The sequence below is a fragment of the Capra hircus genome, chromosome 19, assembly GCF_001704415.2.
Source record: "Capra hircus breed San Clemente chromosome 19, ASM170441v1, whole genome shotgun sequence".
Taxonomy (NCBI): domain Eukaryota; kingdom Metazoa; phylum Chordata; class Mammalia; order Artiodactyla; family Bovidae; genus Capra; species Capra hircus.
Window position 1 is genome coordinate 39,298,822 of NC_030826.1, and position 19,463 is coordinate 39,318,284.

Genomic DNA, 19,463 nt, shown 5'->3' on the forward strand with positions numbered 1-19,463 from the left:
CCCTCAGCTTGCAGAAGCAGCCAGCACAGCTGGCTTTGCACGTGCGTATGTAAGGGCCTATGTGCACACACACACACTTGCCTGAAGGCCTGGGTCCTCCTCCTGTGGGCTCCAACCCCCGGCTACCACCTGCTCTGCCCTCCTCCCAGCACCCATCCCCTGCCTCTGCATATGAGGGGACCTGCCTGTGAGTGATGGCGAGAAGTTTCCAGAGCACCACTAGCCATGTATTCATCCATTCCACCACGCATGACCCCAAGTAGCGAACAAGTCTAGTGTTCGCACTGTGAGGGGTAATAACAATAATACCTCACTTCTAGAGAATGCTTACCCTGTCCTGGCACTATTCCCAGGGTTTTAAACCCACTAACTCATTTAATCTCCACAATCGCCTCATGAGAGGGGTGCTGTGGTAGACCCATTTTACACACTGGGAAACCCAGGTCACGTGACCAGTCCATGAGCGGGTTTGCACTCAGGCACAGCAAGTGCAGGTTTGCTCACACCATGGTACACCAGGTGACTCACACGCAAGGTGCAGGGCAGCCCCAGGGCAGGATGCACAGGTGCCGTTGGGCCCGAACCTGGGAGGTTCCCCGGCAGACTGTACCCCTTGGAATGCAGAGGGGCAACCCAGTGGCCATGCCCCAACCCTCTTCTGGTGCCACTGCCCTGCTCCAGGGCAAGAAGCAATGGGCTGACTTCAGGAGGCCTGGTCACACCATCCCAGTGCCTGAGCCAAGCCACCTTCATCCCACCCGTCACCCAAGCATGCCATTCCAGCCCCACGGCCACCACTCGGTTGTGGCCACCATCACCTCTTTCCTGGTGATGACTTCAGCCTCTACCGTTCATGCCCTTGGGCCAGTCTCCCACACACCTGCCAGAGCATCCTGTCCAGAGGAAAAACTCCATTCCATCCCTCCTGTGCTCCCCTCTTGCCACGACCCTTCGGCTGACAACCCAGCTCTCCCACTCAGCACTGGAGCCTCTTCGTGATCAGATCCCTGCTGGCTTCTTCAGTCCCCCAGTCCTTACCAGGACTCAGCCCCACTCTCTCTGGCCATGGGACTTCACACAGGCAGCTTTCTCAGCCTAAATCATTCTGCTCCATAAATAAATGGAGCTGACGAGCTCTTGCTCATCCTTCAAGTCTCACGAGATGTCACTTCTTCCCAGCGCCTTCTCTGACATTTCTGTGCCTCACCCCAAATGCTATGTGCATAGTCCCAGCCCTGATCCTGACAAATCACTGCTATCTGGGCAACCACAAGCTCTAGGTGCTTGACATAGAGTAGATGCTGGTCAAGCACACACAGGTGATGATGGATGGAAGGAAGGAAGGAAGGAAGGAAGGCATGTTTAAATTCTCAGAACTCCTGAGACCCACAGGGCTTAGAAGACCCTTCTCTTGGGGCACAGCCTCCCCAGAAAGCCTCCTTGTTATCACAGCAATAAAAACACAAGTTTGGAATCAAATAAGCTTGAGATAGAACCTTGACTATCGCTTACTGACTACGACATTGGACAAATCGCACAATCTCTAAGTTTCCTCCTCTAGAAAATGGAAATGATAAAACCTACACTTGGCAAGTCATTGTGAGTCTTTAACAAAACACTGTACACACAGCATCCAGCAGGGTCCTCCTGCCTTTCCTGGGTTTCATATGAGGACCAATTTTCCAAGGGGTTTCTGGAAGGCTCCAGACCCTAAATTGAAATCTTGCCTCTCAGTTACAAAGCCGCCAACCGCACTCTCTTCCCTCCTGCAGGCAGGCAGAGACTCACTGAGGAGCCTGATCTGGGGAGCGAGAGGGAGGCATGAGGAAGGGGCAGCGAGGGATGGCCAGTGGCTCAGAGGAAAAGAGGGGAGGAAAGGAGAAAAGAAGAATCTGCCTCTCTGAGTTTCTCTCAAAGGGACAGAATGGGGTCTGTGAGCCCCTCCAATTCATTCACTCACTCAATACATGTTTATTGAGCCCTGTGTTCCAGGCGGGCTTCCCAGGTGGCAAGAGTGGTAAAGAACTCGCCTGCCAATGCACGAGACGTAAGAGACGCAAGTTCAATCCCTGCGTTGGGAAGATGTCCTGGAGGAGGGCATGGCAACCCACTCCAGTATTCTTGCCTGAAGAATCCCATGGACAGAGGAGCCTGGCGAGCCAAGGCCCATAGGGTCACAAAGATTCTGTGCATGCACGCACTATGTGCCAGGCACTGTGTGAGTGCTGGGGCAAAAACAGCGAACAGGTAGACACAAGCCCTGTGCCCATGAAGATTCTAGTCGGGAAAGACATACACAAGATGAGTAATTCAGCCAGTAAGACAATGTGAGATGGTGAGAAGGACTGTGGAGGAAACAGAAGGACGGAAGGGTTGGGGTTGTTTCTGCTCTGGACAGGCTCCTTAGGGAGCCTCTCTCAGAGGTGGCCCTTGAGCTGACTGAGACCCGGATGAAGAGAAGCCAGTTACCTGGCGATCCCAGGGGACAGCAGCCTGAGTGTTTGGGGCAGTGTGAGCAGAGGTGGGGGTGGGGAGAGGCTGTCCAATGGCCACTGGACCGAGATTGGATTTCAGTCTCCATTTGTTTGAAGATCCCTCCCTGGTGAGCAAGAAGGCTGGAAGCAGAGTCAAGGCTACAAGGGGCCCTAGAGGCAATCTGATCCAAACTTCATTTTATAGATGGCGAATCCAAGGGGCAGAAAAAGGATGAAGCGGCCAGGGTCACCCAGGGTTGGAGATGGGCCTGATCTGCTAGCTCCCAGGACAGGATGCCACCTCCAGTGGCCTTTTCCTTCTCTGTCTGATGTGGGCACTTCCAGTTTCACTCAGCCCAGACCCCAGGGTGCCCCCAGCTCCCACCATGCACCCTAGTATCTTCCTGTCTCCCCATCTGTCTATCTGCCTGTCAACCTCTGTTGGTCTCCCTCACCACCTGACTGTACCTTTGGGTCACTCATCCATCTTTCTCCTGCTCCTGTTTTAATGATAGATGAAGTTTCAAGGCCAGTTCATCAAGAGGGAGGGGAGATCTCAGCTCCCCCCGAGCCCCGCCCCCTTCCACTCCCCACCCACATCCCCTCTCCGGGCACAGCACAGAGGACTTGGAGCCTTGGGGCTGGATGGCAGCACCCACCCCTCAGGTCCAGCCCCCAACTGCCTGCTCACCTGTCACCAGGGCTCCACCACCAATCGGAGCAGCCCTCTCCCAGAGGGTCCCACCCCCACATCTGTTCTCCCTAGAAGACAACCCCTGCCTCCAAACAGGGCCCGCTCAAACCCAGTCTGGTCGTTGTGAAAAAAAAAAAAAAAAAAAAAAGCTCGACACAGAGTCAGCAGCGCCCCCGCTGGCTTCCTTCAGTCTCACCAGTCTCGCTGCTGCAGAGAAAGTTCATTTCTCCTGGCTGAATCTGCCAAAGCTGAGGAGACAGGGCATCCTGTACTGAGAGATGTGATTCGAATCTCTGCCTGCACCCTCTTTGGCCCCCCAGGGTATCTCCTCTTCCAACCACCTCTGAAGAGGCAGCCCTCAGCCCGGCCTGGCTCTGGCACCTGCATTGCCCATCCTTGTTTCCTTCCAGTGCCCTCTTCCCCACCCCTTTCCATGGATCTCCCATCTCAGTCAGGTTCAGAGCCATCCCTCATCAATCCAGTCATATCCAGAGTTCAGAAGATCTCATCAGGATGGGTTTGCAAAAGACCTAAAAAATTGACCTGTCCAACCCATTCCTTCTTATATTGACTTAATTTTTGTTTTTTTTTGCAATTACCTCATACACATCATAACAAATCTGAAAAAGAGAGACAGTCATAAAAAAGATCTCTCACAATCCTATAATCCCACAAAGATTTTGCCCACAGCCTCACTTTATAAGGGAGGAAACAGGCCCAGAGAAGGAAAGTAACTTGTTCAAGGTCACACAGCAAGCAAGATGTTGGAACTAGAAGTCACATCTCTGGCCACTCTCTGTGTGGTCTCTCTGAAAACTGGTGGTTTTGCATCAGCAGCCTCTTGCCACCTAGGCTTCCGCTGCCCTCTGCCCACACTCTCCTTCTCAACAGAAACCCAGGCCTGTCTCAACTATATTCAGGGACCATTAAAGTCAAGAATGCCGTCCCTGATGCTGTGCCTGATGCCCGCAGACCTCTGAGACACAGCAGCCCAACTATAGCATCCCCCTGGACAAACCCTCCACCTGCTCCATCCCACCCTGGGGGACATCTATGCCTGTGAGGCAGGGAACTCTATCTTCCCAATCTGTCAAGAGGCTTGACTGCAATTACCCACCTCCCCAACCCCAGAGAATGCCTGCATACAGAAGGAAGAAAGAGGAGAATGCAAAATTACTTGCTGAAAAATGGTTCTCCTTTATAACAGGACAGACTCAAGGTAGATCTCCGAACGGACTTTCCAGGTGGGAGAATGATTGCAGAGAACTGCTGTGGGGAAGGTAGGACACCCCACCCTCCTAATCTAGAGCCAGAGCAGCTAAAGGCCAAGGGCCGCCAGGGCAGAGTAGAGCCAGAGTGACTGGAGGACCCTAGAGGCTGGGGGTGGGGAAGCAGCAAGTTGCTTCTTTCTGGGCCCAGCGCTGCTCTTCAAGTACCAGAGAGGAGAGGGCGTCAAGCTCCCCACTGCCCTTGCTGGAGGAGAGATGGTGGGTCTCCTCCATCCTCCTGGCTACTGCCACTCAGCCCTCAGACTGGGTCAGCTTGGGAGTGAGGGCAGCGGAGAGAAAAAGGAAACAAAACTGAAGCAAGAGACATCCCAGACTCCGCATCTCATCAGAATTCAGCCTCACCCAGTGTGGCCAGGGGTCCCTGTGACTCTCCCACCGTCCTCTTTGGGGCCAGAGCCCAGTGCCTTATGGATTCCCTCTCTGCTGGGGTCCCTCCAGTGTCCTTCCAGGAGGGAAGGAGAAATCGGGGCATCGGGGTCTGATCCTTCCACCCTCACTCACACACCCTGTGTGTTTAGGAAAGTAGGGGTCCTTGTTCACCTGCCACCGTCCACAGCGCTCCTGGCCTCCCTCGGACACGACCCCCGGCGCCTCTGACATCGCCAGCCTGCCCGTACCTGTCCATGCCCACGCTCGCCCACCTGCCCCCTCGACCTACGACCCTGACCCACCCCCACCAACTCTGGCCAGTCCTACCTGCTCCGGGCTGGGGGCTCAGAGCCCGGGCAGCCTCCCTGAGCACCAGCACGAGGAGCCAGAGCTCGGCCCGCATGGTGGAGGCCAGGACCCGCCCCCGGCCCGCAGCTGTCCCAGCCCGGCTCGGGCGGCGCGGTCCCCCGGGCTGGCCGGCGGAGGGGTGGGCGGCGGAGCGGCAGCGGAGCGCGGGGCAGGCAAGCAGTGAGAGCGGCGCAGCGCCAGCGGGCGGCGAGCGAGCCGAGCGGCCTCCCTGAGCGGGGACCGGGGAGGGGGCGGGGCGGGGGGGGGCGCGGCGCCTCCGGAGCTCGCCCCGAGTCTTCCCCAGCCCTCCCAGCCCTGCCCGAGCGCTCCCCGAGAGCTCCCGCGGCCGCTTCCCAGGCGGGGGGAGAGGGTAGCGGGAGGAGGCAGGGGACAGGGCGGGGAACCCTCGGGCTGGGAGAACCCCCGAAGAGCATCAGCTACCCCTACACCGCACCTTAGCTTCTGCCGGCCTTCCCCTCCTCCACTCCCTGGGGGAAAGCGGTGGAGAGAAGGCTCGAAGGGCCAGATCCCAGGAAGGGACAGTGGGCGCCCCTTTCTCAGACCCTGCGCTCCTACCATCCACACCCGACCCATTTCCACCAGGCTTCCCGACTTTCTGGGCTGTTGCACAGAGTTGTGTAAGGGATCTGATGCCCACCCCCACCCCAGGAGTCTCCCCTTGCAGCAGAGGCCTGAATTCCACGCCCTCTTATGGCTTCTCTCCACTTTATCCCACCACGCAGACATGGGGATGGAGGGGACCTGAATCATCCCTACTTTGAAATAACCTGGACTTCTTCCCACCCCGAGAAAGTAACTGAGGTCACCCTCCTCTTTGGGGACCCCAGACCTCCACAGGGCCCGACTCAGTCAATCTTCAGAGGTGAGCAAGGAAACGTCTCACCCCAACTGCCACCACCTTATAAGCAGGCTCTGGGAATAGATCACTTTTTTTTTTTTTTTCACCCTACCAGAACAGAATAAAAATACCCTCAATTTAGGAGATTTAATAGATGGCAGGGAATCAGGTCAGGGAAGGTGCCTCTTCCCTCCTCGACCTAATTCGTGCGAAGGCAAGGAGATCCAGCGCTGGATGGAGGGAGAATGAGGGTGAAGGGGACGCCCTGATATATACAGGCTGGGGCCCTAAAGACTAATCTTTCAGAATCCCAGTTCGTTCTTCCTCAGGACCCAGGGTCCCAGAACCGACCTCCTTTAGCCCGACGTCCCCTAATCACTTACAATGGGACAAGGCTAGGCCTGTCTGTAAGTTCTTGTTGTCTCATTTAAATTGCGGTTTTGCCAACTCTCAGGATCAAAAAGGCTGCTGCTTCCAGCTGCGGCTTCTTGCTGCCCTCTAGTGGCCACGTGACGAGCCGCAACGCGTGTGTTTTGCGGTTTTCCTCGATTTTCCAGACCTGCCTACGCGCTTCTCGCTATCTCCGACTCCAGCCAGGCGGGTTCACATCTCCTTGCCCCTACCTTCCGAGAGGTCAAGGTGAGAGGACCCAGGACGGAATTTCAGCTCCGGTAATGATCTTTTTGAACAGTCCCCTGTCCGGGATGCCCCGCGCGCGGTCTGTTTTAAAAAGTTTCTTAATAAAGGACTCAGGCTGAAACAGCAACTTGGAAATAATTAGAAGCAAATGACGTGTCAATTTTTTTTTTAATGTAAGCTTCTAGAACTTGAGTGTACATCAGAATCACCTGGAGGGGCTTATAAAACACAGATTTCTGGGAGCCACCCCCAAGTACTATAGTTCTGAGGCCGAGAATCCATATTTCTAACACATTCCCGGCTGGTGGTGCTGTTCTCAGTAACACATTTTGAGAACCTCTGCTCTAAATTTGTTTTGCTGTTTCGCCGTTCCTCATCTCGCCCAAAATAGAAGTGGTGAAATAAATGTCAACACAAAATCGTGGAAGTAGGAAGTTGTAAGAAAAGTGGTGGCTGGGAAAATCTGAATTTGGATCCTTAAAAAGGTATACAAGGGGGCACCCGGATTTGAACCGGGGACCTCTTGATCTGCAGTCAAATGCTCTACCACTGAGCTATACCCCCTCTGTTGGTTTTCCGCCTGCGGATGACTTCTTAGTGCTACTCCAGCGCAGGCGCTGTGACTGCGTCCACAAACGGAAGTGGAATCCAGTATTTTCAAGAGACAGAGAGACTATAAATCTCGAGAGACTACTTATCTGAATGCAGAGTTTGTTTCCTGAAACTCTGAACTAAAGAATTCTAATGATGTAAGAAAAAGCAATTTGGGACTGCGGGAGGGGAAGCCCCTCACTTCCCCTAGATTTCTCACTTCCTGGACCTTCCTTTGGGCCTGGGTCCGCCTTTCCTCCCTTGCCAGAGCGCCCCTAGCGATTCTCTTGGCGCCCATCTCTCTCCTACACGCTCACAGACACCTCCAGTCCTTCCTGTCCCAGCCCAAGCCCAGCCCTTAGAAACTCAGTCTGTCTTCCAACAGACTGAGATCCCGGGCAGCTGAGATGCCGGGACACGTAGATCCGCGTGCGGGCGCTCCCGCCTCCACCCTACCATCAAGAGCGCGGGCCTTTGTACAAGCCCCCAAGAGGCTGAGGGCGTGGCTTGGCAGGACCTGGGGCTCCACCCTGATCGCCGGCAAAAGAGGTCCGCAATGTTGAAGGACCCTTCCGCTTTAGCCTGTAAGGGAACTTCAGGAGGAGCACTGCAGGACTAAGAAGCCGGGGAAGGAAAAACAAACTAGACCTTAGAGGGGGCACCCGGATTTGAACCGGGGACCTCTTGATCTGCAGTCAAATGCTCTACCACTGAGCTATACCCCCGTGGTACCAGTGCTGCTTGCCAGCTAGGGTGAATTTCTACGGAATAAGGAAATTATTAATTTTCACCTATTGTGTTCTTCTTTGTAGCTAACCTAATGGAAGGAAGACGGCATCTGAATGGAGACATTTAGACTTCCTATGTTCTTCCCCCTCATCACTCTTTATGGAAACCACCGGGTTAAGAAATCTTGAGCCCACTGTTTCTGTGTCCAGACTCTCACAGGGTTGTGCACTTCCTGACTTTGGAAGAGAACATACCCACTGACCTCAGGACCATCCCAAGTTTTCTGGGGGGTAATAGCACTGCTCCCTGTACAGGACAGGCAGATGGGTTTCCATCCTGTTTTCAGCTCTACCTTGATAGGACTCCTGGGCTTTTCCAACCCCTAAAGTCCCCTACTCCCCTCCGTCCCCTAGGCCCAGGCAGAGCCTAGAGCTCTGAGTGCTGGCAAACCTGGTGTTAGTCACCTGGCAGAGGGCTATAGAGCCCAGGACCGAAGGGCCAGTCCCCATATAGACCCTTGAGGCAGCCCCTTTCCATTTCCTAGGTGGATTTCCCCTGCCAGAGAACTTTGTATGAAACTGAGTCAGTTTTGAGGTGCAGCCAAAGGAGCAGGCAGCAATAAAAGATGAGCAGTTTTCAATGGCATTTATTATACCTTCATAAAATTCCTACTACAGTATGGGGGGAAAATCACTACAAAAAGACAAGATAAACAAATGCTGTAGGAATCTGGGATGTTGGGAGGAGTGGGATTCACACTGGAAGGACACTGGGAGTGAAGGGGTAGCTTAAAGCTCAAAAGCTGTGGTCAGACCCAGCATCTCAGAGGGAACCGGAAGGTGAGGAAGGAGTGGAACCCCCTGCAGTGTGAGGACCTGTCTCTGGCTGGAAGGTCGGGTCCTCCACCCTCTCCCTTCTCAGGTTTTGGCTCTGCCCTCCTTCCCTGGTGGTTCAGGGGTTAAAGTGTCTGCCTGGAATGCGGAAGGCCCGGGTTCGATCCCTGGGTCAGGAAGATCCCCTGGAGAAGGAAACAGCGACCCACTCCAGTACTCTTGGCTGGAGAATCCCGTGGAGGGAGGAGCCTGGTAGGCTACAGTCCATGGACACGACTGAGCGACTTTACTTTCTTCCTTTCCTTCCCCTGAGCCAGCCCCTTCACCTTTCTGGCATCTCCTTTGACCCAAGCATATGGGACAAAGATGGCTAAGGGGCCGGAAAGCTGGAGTAGGGGTTAAGGGGTTGGTGTAGAGGTCTAGGAAATAAAGAACAATTCCAGGGGTCTCTTACTCTGCCCTCCATTTTTCCTACAGAGAGGTTGAGGACTGAGGGAGGGGCCTCCACTTCCTGATCCCCCAACAGCTTTCCTGGTGTCTTTAAGAAGGATGCCTGCTTCCATGGAGTGAAGGGCAGCTTTTTCTGCTGTCCTGTCTGCGGGACAGGGTGCTCCACCTAGCTCCTCAGTGGGGGGGTTGGGTGTACAGTGGCAATCTCACCATCCATAGATACCCCTGGTCACTAGAGCGTCATAGAAAAATAATAGTCACTTGGGTTTTCTACCCACATAGTCCATGCAAAACCCTCCAAGTTTCTGGTTGGCCTCAGGCTGGGACATCACTTGGCAGTGGCCTGAGACTGCATCCACTGCAGCCCGGCAGGCAGCCTGAGGAAGGAAAGGACAGGGCAAGGATCAGCATATCCCATGAGGCTGATGGCATTCCCAACCCCCAGCCCCGCCCAGAGCTGACTGCTTGAACGCCCAAATTTATATCTAGTTTTGCATTCAGTTAACAAACATAAATGAACTGTGCAATGGGTATTATGCCAGGGGTTACTGGTGAAAAAATAGACATGCCCTCTAGGGCTTGCAGTCTAGCAGAGGAGACAGATATTAAACAGATGGTCAAACAAATAACTGTATAACTACATACTGTGATAACGTTTAGAAAGGAGATGTACAGAGACCTCTGGATGTTTGGGAGTCAGGGAGGGCTTCTTGGACAAAGAGACCTGGAGACCCACCTTAGCAATGTCTTTGGGCAAGCCTCCAATGCCACCTGTCCACCCACTCCATCATTGGGTCAGTGCCAGGGTGGCTTCAAAAGCCTGCGAAGAGGCTCCATAAGCAAGTTCTTTCATTAGACTGTGAGCAACTCCAAGCAAGAATGGGGTCTCGGTCATGTCTGTATCACTTGGCACAGAGCATGGCACATGAGGGTTACTTAGGAAATGCTGATTGAATTGAACTGAATATGGGTTGGAGACGGGGGTGGGGGGCTCCTCTTGACCCAGGAGTTAGAAGGACATGGCCAGAAATACGTGGTTCCTTGTGCTGGCCTGCCTAAAGTCTCCCCTTCTTCAGCTAGGCATCCAAGCCCCTAACCCACTGTGACTCCACTTGAGAGGGAAGAGGACAGGGGATTCTCCAGGCCTGATTTAAGGCCCCTTCTGTGTGACCATGACCTAGCTCCTTCACATCCTCAGATATTTAATTAGCAGCTCTCTTCTCAGCAGCCCCTCCCTGGACACATTATCTAAAATTACAACATTCTCCCCAACATACATCCAACTTCCCTTTCCTATTGATGTTTCCCCTTCACACTTATCACTTTTTAACTTACTGTACATTTTTCTTATTTTTATTGTTCAGCGTCTCTTTCTCCCCTCCTGGAAAGTAAGCTCTGTGAGGGCAGGGATTTCTATCTGTTTTGTTCACTAATTTTTCTCAGGTGCCTAGAACAGTACCTGGCACAAAGTACAGTTGTTTCTCTGTATCCATGGAGTTCCAGGGTTCCAGGACCCCTGCAGACATCAAAATTCTCAGACATTCAAGCCCCTTGTATAAAGTGGCATATATTTGCATATAACCTAGTCACTGATTTAAATCAGAACTTTAAATCAACTCTAGATTACTTATAATACCTGATATATTGTAAATGATATGTAAAAAGTGGTAAATATAATATAAATGCTATGTAAATCATTGCTAGCACATGATAAATTCAATTTTCACTTTTTGGAATTGTCTGGCTCTTTTTTTTTCTGAATATTTCCAATCTACAGTTGGTTAAATCTGAGGATGTGAACTCCATGGATATGGAGGAACAACTGTAGGTTCCCAGTGAATGTTAATTGAATGATATCATTTCTTCTCTACAGAAACACTGGAAGGAAACAGCGTTCTTTACAGATAAGGAAACTCAAGGCCAGAGTCAGTGATTTCTGCCTGGAAGGCTTGTCCCCCAGGTCTTCCCATGGTTGTCTCCTTACTCAGGTCTCAGTTTAGAAGTCACCTCCTAGTAGACAAGTCCCCTGACCACCAGAGCTCTAGCAAACACACCCCTGTTATTCAATTTCACTTTCCTCGTAGCATTTCTCAGTACTGAAAATGTTTGTGTTTGACCGGAGCATCACCTCTCTCCCCAGTAGAACAAGCCCCTGGAGAACAGAGACACTGTCTTGCTCACTGCTTACCCACAGCATCGTAACTGTGGGTAGGTGTTCAGCTGTCTTGACCCAGATGCTAAGGGATGCTATGAGTCAGATTCTGACAGGAGAGAGACGAGAGAAGTTTCTGATGCTCAGCTGGTTGGGACAGGCCCTGAAGGTCCAGGTAGGACAGCCACTAACCCTTCCCCGGTGAGGGCACAGCAGCCCTGTATGTGCCACGGGTGGTCTTTGATGGCACTAAGGGTGAGGAACTGGGAGAGCTCCACGATGGTCATGGAGTCCTTCATGTCCTGCTTATTGGCAAAGATGAGGATGGAAGCATCTCGTAGAGCCTGTGGAGAGAGGAACCCAGCCCCAGTCAGCCTGTCAGGACCCAGCCTCCCTTCTCACTGCCCCATGGAGCCCTCTCTAGCTCTCTTGCTTTCCCAGCAAGATAGCACCCTGCCCAGGTGGGGCAAGTATGGAGGCCCTGCCCAACAGTAACAACCACATGAAACGACACCAACAGTTCATGGAATGCCTCTCAACCAGCTCCTAGAATCCTTACAGTGATCCCAGGAGGTAGGAATTGATGACCTTTCCCACTTATATTGCACTTGTAGAAACTGAGAATTAGAGAAGTGCAGTCACTCGTGTGGGGTCCCACCACAGTGAGTGACAAGTGAGGTCAGGACTGGCACTTGCAGCTCTGAATTCTGTGATCAGTTGCGCTGAAGGCGTTATTGCCCTTCATCTGGAATAATCTTGCCCTGCCCAAGCTGCTAGGATAGAGGTGCTCAGAGACTGGGGCATCAGTAATGATACTCAAGAAGCTGTGTGAGTAGACTGAGGTCACAGCTAGTAGCTAGTGCCCTGGGTCCCAACTGCAGGGAGCTTACCTCATGGGCCAGCATCTTATACAGCTCCTCTCGAGCGGTCAGCAGCCGATCCCGGTCTGTGCTGTCAATCACAAGGATGATGAACTGGGCAGCAGAGGGAAGTTGTGAGTGATGATACACATTCATTCATCCCATGAATGTGTCTCTTCCCACTTTACTCTGCCTTGATGTGAGCCCCACAGAAAACAAACTGTCCAGTCTCAAGACCTCACTGCCCTAGTCCCATTTGAATCCCGTTTTTATCCAGACCCAGGGTGGACAGAGCACAACTTCTGATTGTGTGCCAGAGGTTATGCCAAGTCCTGGGCATTGTGACTCCACTTGGGTCTCACCACAACCTTGTGGAACTGGAACGGTTACTATCCCCATTTACAAACTAGGAGATTGAAGGTCGGTGAGGTGATGAGGTGTATCTTGCCCTCAGCCATACAGCCTAAGAGTGGTAGCACTGGAGCTTGAAATCAGCTCTCACTCCAGGAATGAAACCACGGGATTCTGCTGCTGCCAGAGTGAGAAAGTAAGGCCCCCAGAGACAAAGAGCTTACCCCATCCGATGCATCACACAGAAAGCTGCCAGCAAGCAAAAAAAGCTGCCAGGAAGTATTCAAAAATTTTAACAGGCATTGTGCTGCATTAAGTATTCAACACATCTGAATCAGCACTTGTTTAATTTTTTTATTTTTCACAACTCATGAGATCATTTTTTAAAAAATTCTTTGGTCAAGTTGCACAGCATGTGGGCTCTTAGTTCCCCAACCAGGGATCAAACCCACACCCACTGCAGTAGAAGCACAGAGTCTTAAACACTGGACCACTAGGGAAGTCCCAGAGAGGTCATTATTACAGTTTCCATCTGACAATGGGGGAACCAAGGCTCAGAGAGGTTAAGTGGCTGGCTAATATCACACAGCCCCTCCAGCCCAGGCCGCCTCCTCACCTCAGTGTTGGAGTAGTATGTGTTCCAGGTGGAGCGCAGAGACTCCTGTCCTCCTATGTCCCACATGAGGAAGTGGGTCTTTTGCAGAACAATCTCTTCCACGTTGCTACCAATGGTGGGACATGTATGGACCACCTCATTTGTCAGGCTAGGGAGGTAGGAGAGGGCACCAACCATTCAGCCCAGCCCACTGTCAGCTCTGGCCCCCACCTTAAGTCAGGCTGAATCAAACCCAGAGCAACTCAGCCCAGGCTGACAGAGTCTCTGTTGGGGATGAGGGAATGCAGACAGGAGTGAGATCAAGTCCTGCTTGACTTGGACCCCAGAAAGGGGAGACTCATTAGAACAGTCTCCCCCAACTTTAATATACAGCTGAATCTTGCTAAATGGCAGATTCTGATCCAGAGGGTCTGGACTGGGGCCCAACATTTTGCATCTCTTAACAAGCTTCCAGCTGATGTCAGTGCTGCCAGTCTGTGGACCACAGTTCGAGTAGCAAGGGATTGAAAAAAGGAGACAGACATAAGTGGGGGCCTTCAGAGAGGGGCTTTGTTTAAAGTGAGTTAGAAAAAAACACATGTTTTTATATGTAGGAAATACCTCTGGAAAACCTGGGACATAAAACTGGGAGTTAGGGGTGAGAGGGAACTTTACTATATATGTGTATATATATATATATATGCTCATGTTGTTTGAATTTCTCTTTTCTTCTAACTTCTCTTTTCTTCAGGAAAAATTATATTTTTTCAGGGAGAATTTTCCTAAGTAAATACTCAGGAAGTTCCAAACAGGAGAGATGCCATCCAGAGAGTGAATATCGGGAAACGCACACGTGCCAGGCTCTGCTAGACCGGGACCTACAGAGTCCAGCCAGACCCAAAGCCGGCCCTCCCTTTTGGGTCTGAAAGTGAGTGAGTGAAGTCGCTCAGTCGTGTCCGACTCTTTGCGACCCCATGGACTGTAGCCTACCAGGCTCTTCCGTCCATGGGATTTTCCAGGCAAGAATACTGGAGTAGGTTGCCATTTCCTTCTCCAGTCTGAAAAGGGACTGAAAGGGGGAGAAAAATGAAGACGCAAGGCTGGGGTGCCGGAGTTAGCAGAGACCTGACGCTAGGGGGAGCGAAGCAAGAGATCATCGGTCAGGTTTGGACACCTTTAAGCTCACAACCGGCTTTGGCAGGGACCGCGGGTAAATGGCGGGGAGCAGTGGGGTTGCTCATACCGAGCAGGATTCGAATGCCTGACCCAGAAGCCACTGAACTGAGAGGCCCCTGTACCAGGGAGGTCACACTAGAGTTCCGCCTGTTTGTTCTCCTGGCTACAAGAGACCCAAGAAAGGGCTCCGGTCATTGGTCCAAATGCCTGTCAGTCTAGTAGGAAGGCCCAGCCCTCTCCGTATCCGAGAGTCACTTACAACTGGTAGAGAATGGTGGTCTTCCCTGCATTGTCCAGTCCCACGATGATAACCTTGTGCTCTGGAGGCATCCAGGGGAAGGGCAAGGTCAGGGCCAAACCCGATGACAAAGGGATTGTGTGCCCCACCGGGCCTCCCAGGAAGGAGACAAGTGTTCCCAGCAGGCTGGGGGACCTCGGCCCACGGTACTACTTCTGCTCCCTCGCCCCCTCCCCCCACAAGAAACTAACAGGACAGGTTTCTTTCCCACCGGGACGGGACCCCCGAGCCACCTCGGGACAGCGGAAATGAGAGCTGAGCCCCACTGTCCCCTCTCCACATTTCCAGAAAAATGATTGTGCAAAAGGTCCGGAGAGCTCAGGGCTTCTTGTTAAGAGAAGGGGTCTGAAGAAAGAGCTGAGCGTGAAGTCGCGACCGTAGGAAACCCGCGGCGGCGTTTAGCCGGAGGAAGGAGGCTCGCCGGGCCGGCCGCCCAGGGATGCATCGAAGCGCGCGACCGACGAGGGAGTGGGGGGGGAGGGGGCAGGGGAGACTTCGGAGCAGGCAGGGAGCCCCCACGCAGGATTCTTTGAGCCTGAGGTGCCCCATCGCATCTTCCCAGACCGCCCCACAGGTTGAGGGGGATGAGAGGCGGCGGGTAGCAGGTGGGAGCTGGGTCAAAGTGGTCACTTGGATGACTTATGTGCCTCTTACCCCGTTCCCCGAAGATGCTCATCAACTTGGCCATCAGTTGTCCCATGGCACGTCCCAAGTCAGACGGGGCTAGGACTCGGGGGTCTTCCGGGGCCCAGGTCGAGCCCAGGTGTGGCTCTCACAAGCTTTGCCTATGAGGTCTCTGAAGCCGCGCGAGTCTATCCCCTAAGGGGCCTGGGAATCCCCTGGGACGCTGGCCCCAGGAGGGCAATGAGCTACCTGTCCAGAGCCCTGGAGGTGCAAGGAAAATGGGGTCCAGAATTTACATCTTCCCCCTTACCCTGAGGAAACCCTTGAATTCTCTGGGTGGACTAGTCTCCCCTGCAAATCAAGAGACCTAGCACAGGGGCCCACACTAGATGCCAGCTCTCGCTTCTCCAAGTGCCGTGTCTGGGGCACTCAAAACAAGCAAAACCCTAAGCTACCCACCTTCTGTACCTACTAGCTGTGTGAGGCAGAGAGGGCTCATGGATCCTCTCTGAGCTGGGAGAATGTTCCATCCCTCAACAGGTCTCCAGCTGTGTCATCAGTGTGGGCCTTTCCGCCTCTTTCGAGTGAGCTCCCTTAGGGAGGGCTGGGTGTCCTCTCCTGCTGCAGGCTCCTTGGTGATGGACAACTCCTAGGAGTAAAGCAGTACTCCTCCCATGATTTGCTGGCAAACTGCCTGCTTGGACATAGCTTTTTGATTCCCAACAGTGAGCATCTGAAGATAGGGATGGAGCAAAGAGAGAGCCTTCAGCCAAGAAGAGACCCTATAAAGGGGTCCAGGATCCTGAGACCCAGCGAAGGAGAGCCCAGGCCAAGAGAGAACCAGGCTGGAGGAGACAGAGGAAGGGGGGAACTGCTTGTTGTTGTTTGTGTGTGAATTTCCTTCTTTGCATAAACTGGGGAAAACCAGAAGACAAAAGGAGATGTGAAGAAAGCAAACCAACATCAGGCGGAGGGGGCAGTTAAGAGAGACCCATCACCACATGAGACTCATCTTCCTCCAGGCCACTGCCCACCTACAGCCCATCAGTGCTCCTCTCCCCCAAGAGAACAACTTTTTAACTGGTCTCCCTACCTTAGCATCTGCCTCACAGCCCTATTAACCTTTCTCAAGCACAGCTCAGAGTCTGGTACTCCACAGCTCATCAACCTTCCATGGCTCCCTGTTGCCCACTGGATTCAGATCCATCTCCTCTCCTGACATTGAAGAACCCCCAAGAACAACGCCCCAGGAGCCTTAGCGGGTTATCCCCCATGCTCTGCATCCATGGTTCTTGCCCGCACATGCCCAGCTATGATTTTGCTTCTGCGTTTCCTCCATCTGAGCGCCTTTCACCTTCTCAGAACGGTGGGTTCCTAAATCCCTTCAAGTGCCCACTACATAAGCCACCTACTTCCCAAGCCCTGGCCTGGTTCTCCAGTCAAATGGGGCTTCCTTTCTACACTGAGATGATAACTGGTCTGTCTGCTTTCTCCAATCAACTGTGAGTCCTAGAGGGCTGGCTCATGTCTCTCTCCCCTGTGTATTCCCCACCACCCACTCCCCATCAGCCCAGAGCCTGGTGCACAGTGGGGATATGTTGCTTTTGGACTGAAGAGCTATAAGCTAAGTTACAGCCTGAGAAATTGTGTTTGGAGTATTTTAAAAGCAGTATGAACGGAAGTTGAAGAGGACTGAAGACGGCTGGGTAGCTTGTGGAGAGAAGAGGGAAAAGTTCACTAAATACAGAATTTTCATCCCACCCAGAGTGGTGCCCAGAGTTAGATGGAAGGAGAATTGACTACCAGAGCCCATCTAGGCTGATTCCATTTCTGCACTAGTTAAAAATGGGCTGGGCTGCGCTGGGGTGGGGTAGGGTAGAGGCTCAGAAATGTGCTAGGGGAAGCAGCAATATTTAAAGCATTTTCACCATCTGTTTCCTGGGGGGGTTGGAGGGTGGGAAGAGGGAAGGAACCTCTTAGTGCACCCTGCCCCCACCATCAATTGCAGAATTGAAAGTGACTGTTTCTGCTCACTGGAGCACATTCAGTAAACAGACAGGAGCTGCCTCTGCTGTGAGGCCCAGAGGTAGGCTCTTCAGGGGGGACTCATTCATTTATTCATTCATTTGACAAATGTGAGTCAGGAATTAGAAACATGCCAAGCAGACAAAACAGGCCTGTCCGGGTCTTATGAAGCTTGCCATCTAGTTAGGGAGACAAATATACGCACCCAAAAAACAACTAAAAAAGAGACAGTGGGGGGAAGGCCTGATTTAGAAGGGAGCTGTTCTTGCTTGGAGAATCCCAGGGACAGGGGAGCCTGGTGGGCTGCCGTCTGTGGGGTCGCACAGAGTCAGACACGACTGAAGTGACTCAGCAGCAGTAGCAGCAAGGCACACTCGTCTGCTGATGTGATTACTGGGGCTAAGATGAGATTTTTCTTGAGGTTACTGAGCTGGAAACCACCCCATCTTCTACCCTGCTCCTAGGTCCTGGTGGTCACAACTCAGCTCTCATTTTTTAGCATGAGGGAAACCTTCAGCCTCTCTGACCTCAGCTCACTCTGGGGCAGAAACTACTGAAACAGAAACAGTCAAGGAGGGAGGTAGGAGGTGTCCCCAGCATCTCAGTTCCTGAGTCCCTGAGGTGGCTGCGGTAGGAGCATCAGCCTCTCTGGGCCTAGTCCCAACCAACTTCATGGTTGTTGAAATCCTCACGTGTTGACAACCACCAACATGCTTGTTGTGTGATGGTTGAGGGTTGGTGGTTACCAAGAGACAAGAATCTCTCTCCCCTCATCCCTCAATATCTCCAAACCACCTAGACATGCCCCTGCCTGCAAGGTCCGGGCAAATGCAATTTCAAGCAGAAGGCACACGGCGAGAAGACAGAAACATACTCAGACATCTGCTTCTTCCTGCCCCGCACCCCTCCCCTTGCAGAAACCAGGACGCTCTGGGCCAGGGGAATCAGCACAAGACTTGGGGGTCATGGACACCACAGAACTTGAAATCTGAAGATCTCAGTTCAAGTTCTTGCTTGATGGCTGTGTAGCTATGAACAAACTGCTTAACCTCACAGAGCTTTATCTGTAAACTGAAGCCAATGATCCCTGCCTTTGATTGAAAGTACCAGGATCCACTGCAGATGGAGTTCTCTGCGGAGCCCCAGACGGAGCCTGTTTTCTGCTCTTTCCCTTTTGGATGTCCTCCCACAGGAGGAGCTGTCTGCGGCTCCCACTTAGGCTTGTGCCCACTTTGTCCAAAACTAATGTCTGTCTCTAACCTGGTTTTTTCACTTGCTTCCTCTATGTCTGGGAAGACCATCATCACCCACAGTCATCCAAATGCCTCCTTCTCACTAGCCACCTCCAATTGCTCTCCAAGAACTCTCAATCCTAAACACTATTTGTCTCTTGCAGCCACCGCCTCCTTACCTGTTCGACTGCAAACCCTCATTTCTCACCTGGAGCACTGCAGCTGTTTCCCAGCTAGGCTGCCTCAAATCTATGCTCCTATGACCCCCACTCTTCCCTTCACCTTGAGAGCCCCCTTTGCTAGTGAAGTGTCAAGAATGTGTCATGCATGTCATTTGCTTCCTCTGCCTTGAATACTTTCCCTCGTTCTCTGCAGGTTAACTCCTAACCAGCCTTCTAGACTCTGCTCAAGTCTCACCTCCTCTAGGAAGCCCTTCCTGATCTCCCCAGGTTAAGGCGGGGACTTCTCTTTCAGGTTCCCCTAAGACCCATTGCTTCCCACATCAGAGAGCTCCCTTATGAACTGTCTGCTGCTCCCATTTAAGACTTGTGCCTGGTACATAGTAGATGCTCAATAAATGTTTGCTCAATGAATAAACACAGGAAAGATTGATTCCACTGCAATGCAAGGGGAAGAGCACCACATGGAGGCAGAATGGGCTCCAGTCCCAGCAGTGCTGGCTTTGCCATCAACTCCCTGTTGACCATGAGCCAGTCACTCAACCTGTGGGCCTGTCCAGTTCCTCTTTCCTTGGGTTTGCTAACCCCTCATCTGGAGGGTCTGAATGTCCGTTGCCCTCTATACACACACACACACACACACACACACACATGCACACTCTGGACAGGATTATCTGGGTCTACTACCCAAAAACA

General features: G+C 52.5%; 2 protein-coding genes and 2 non-coding genes across 4 annotated transcripts in view; all 4 read right to left on the bottom strand.

Moving 5' to 3' along the window:
* PLXDC1 (plexin domain containing 1) overlaps positions 1-5,403 on the bottom strand; it is a 63,088-nt gene extending 57,685 nt beyond the window's left edge. The window contains exon 1 of the mRNA XM_018064992.1: positions 5,154-5,403. Coding sequence (XP_017920481.1) covers positions 5,154-5,229 — 76 coding nt within the window. The 5' untranslated portion in view covers positions 5,230-5,403. The remainder of the gene's footprint in view (positions 1-5,153) is intronic.
* On the bottom strand, positions 7,165-7,236 carry TRNAC-GCA. Its single transcript has one exon. It is a non-coding gene; the product is annotated as a tRNA-Cys (tRNA).
* TRNAC-GCA lies at positions 7,917-7,988 on the bottom strand. Its single transcript has one exon. It is a non-coding gene; the product is annotated as a tRNA-Cys (tRNA).
* Positions 9,087-15,473, bottom strand: ARL5C (ADP ribosylation factor like GTPase 5C). Its single transcript, XM_005693735.3, has 6 exons — positions 15,362-15,473; positions 14,669-14,729; positions 13,255-13,402; positions 12,318-12,401; positions 11,620-11,771; positions 9,087-9,652 (listed from the first exon to the last, which is right to left on the bottom strand). Exons 1-6 carry the CDS (start codon positions 15,405-15,407, stop codon positions 9,604-9,606), a joined length of 540 nt encoding a protein of 179 aa, XP_005693792.1. The 5' UTR covers positions 15,408-15,473; the 3' UTR covers positions 9,087-9,603.

Bases quoted from the DNA above. Each gene is read 5' to 3' on its own strand.
- ARL5C (XM_005693735.3), bottom strand. From the start codon at position 15,407: ATGGGACAACTGATGGCCAAGTTGATGAGCATCTTCGGGGAACGGG. The intron at 12,402-13,254 runs GTGAGGAGGCGG...TCTGCTGCCCAG, and splicing joins CATACTACTCCAACACTGAG to TTCATCATCCTTGTGATTGA. The intron at 11,772-12,317 runs GTAAGCTCCCTG...CTCTCTCCACAG, and splicing joins ATAAGATGCTGGCCCATGAG to GCTCTACGAGATGCTTCCAT.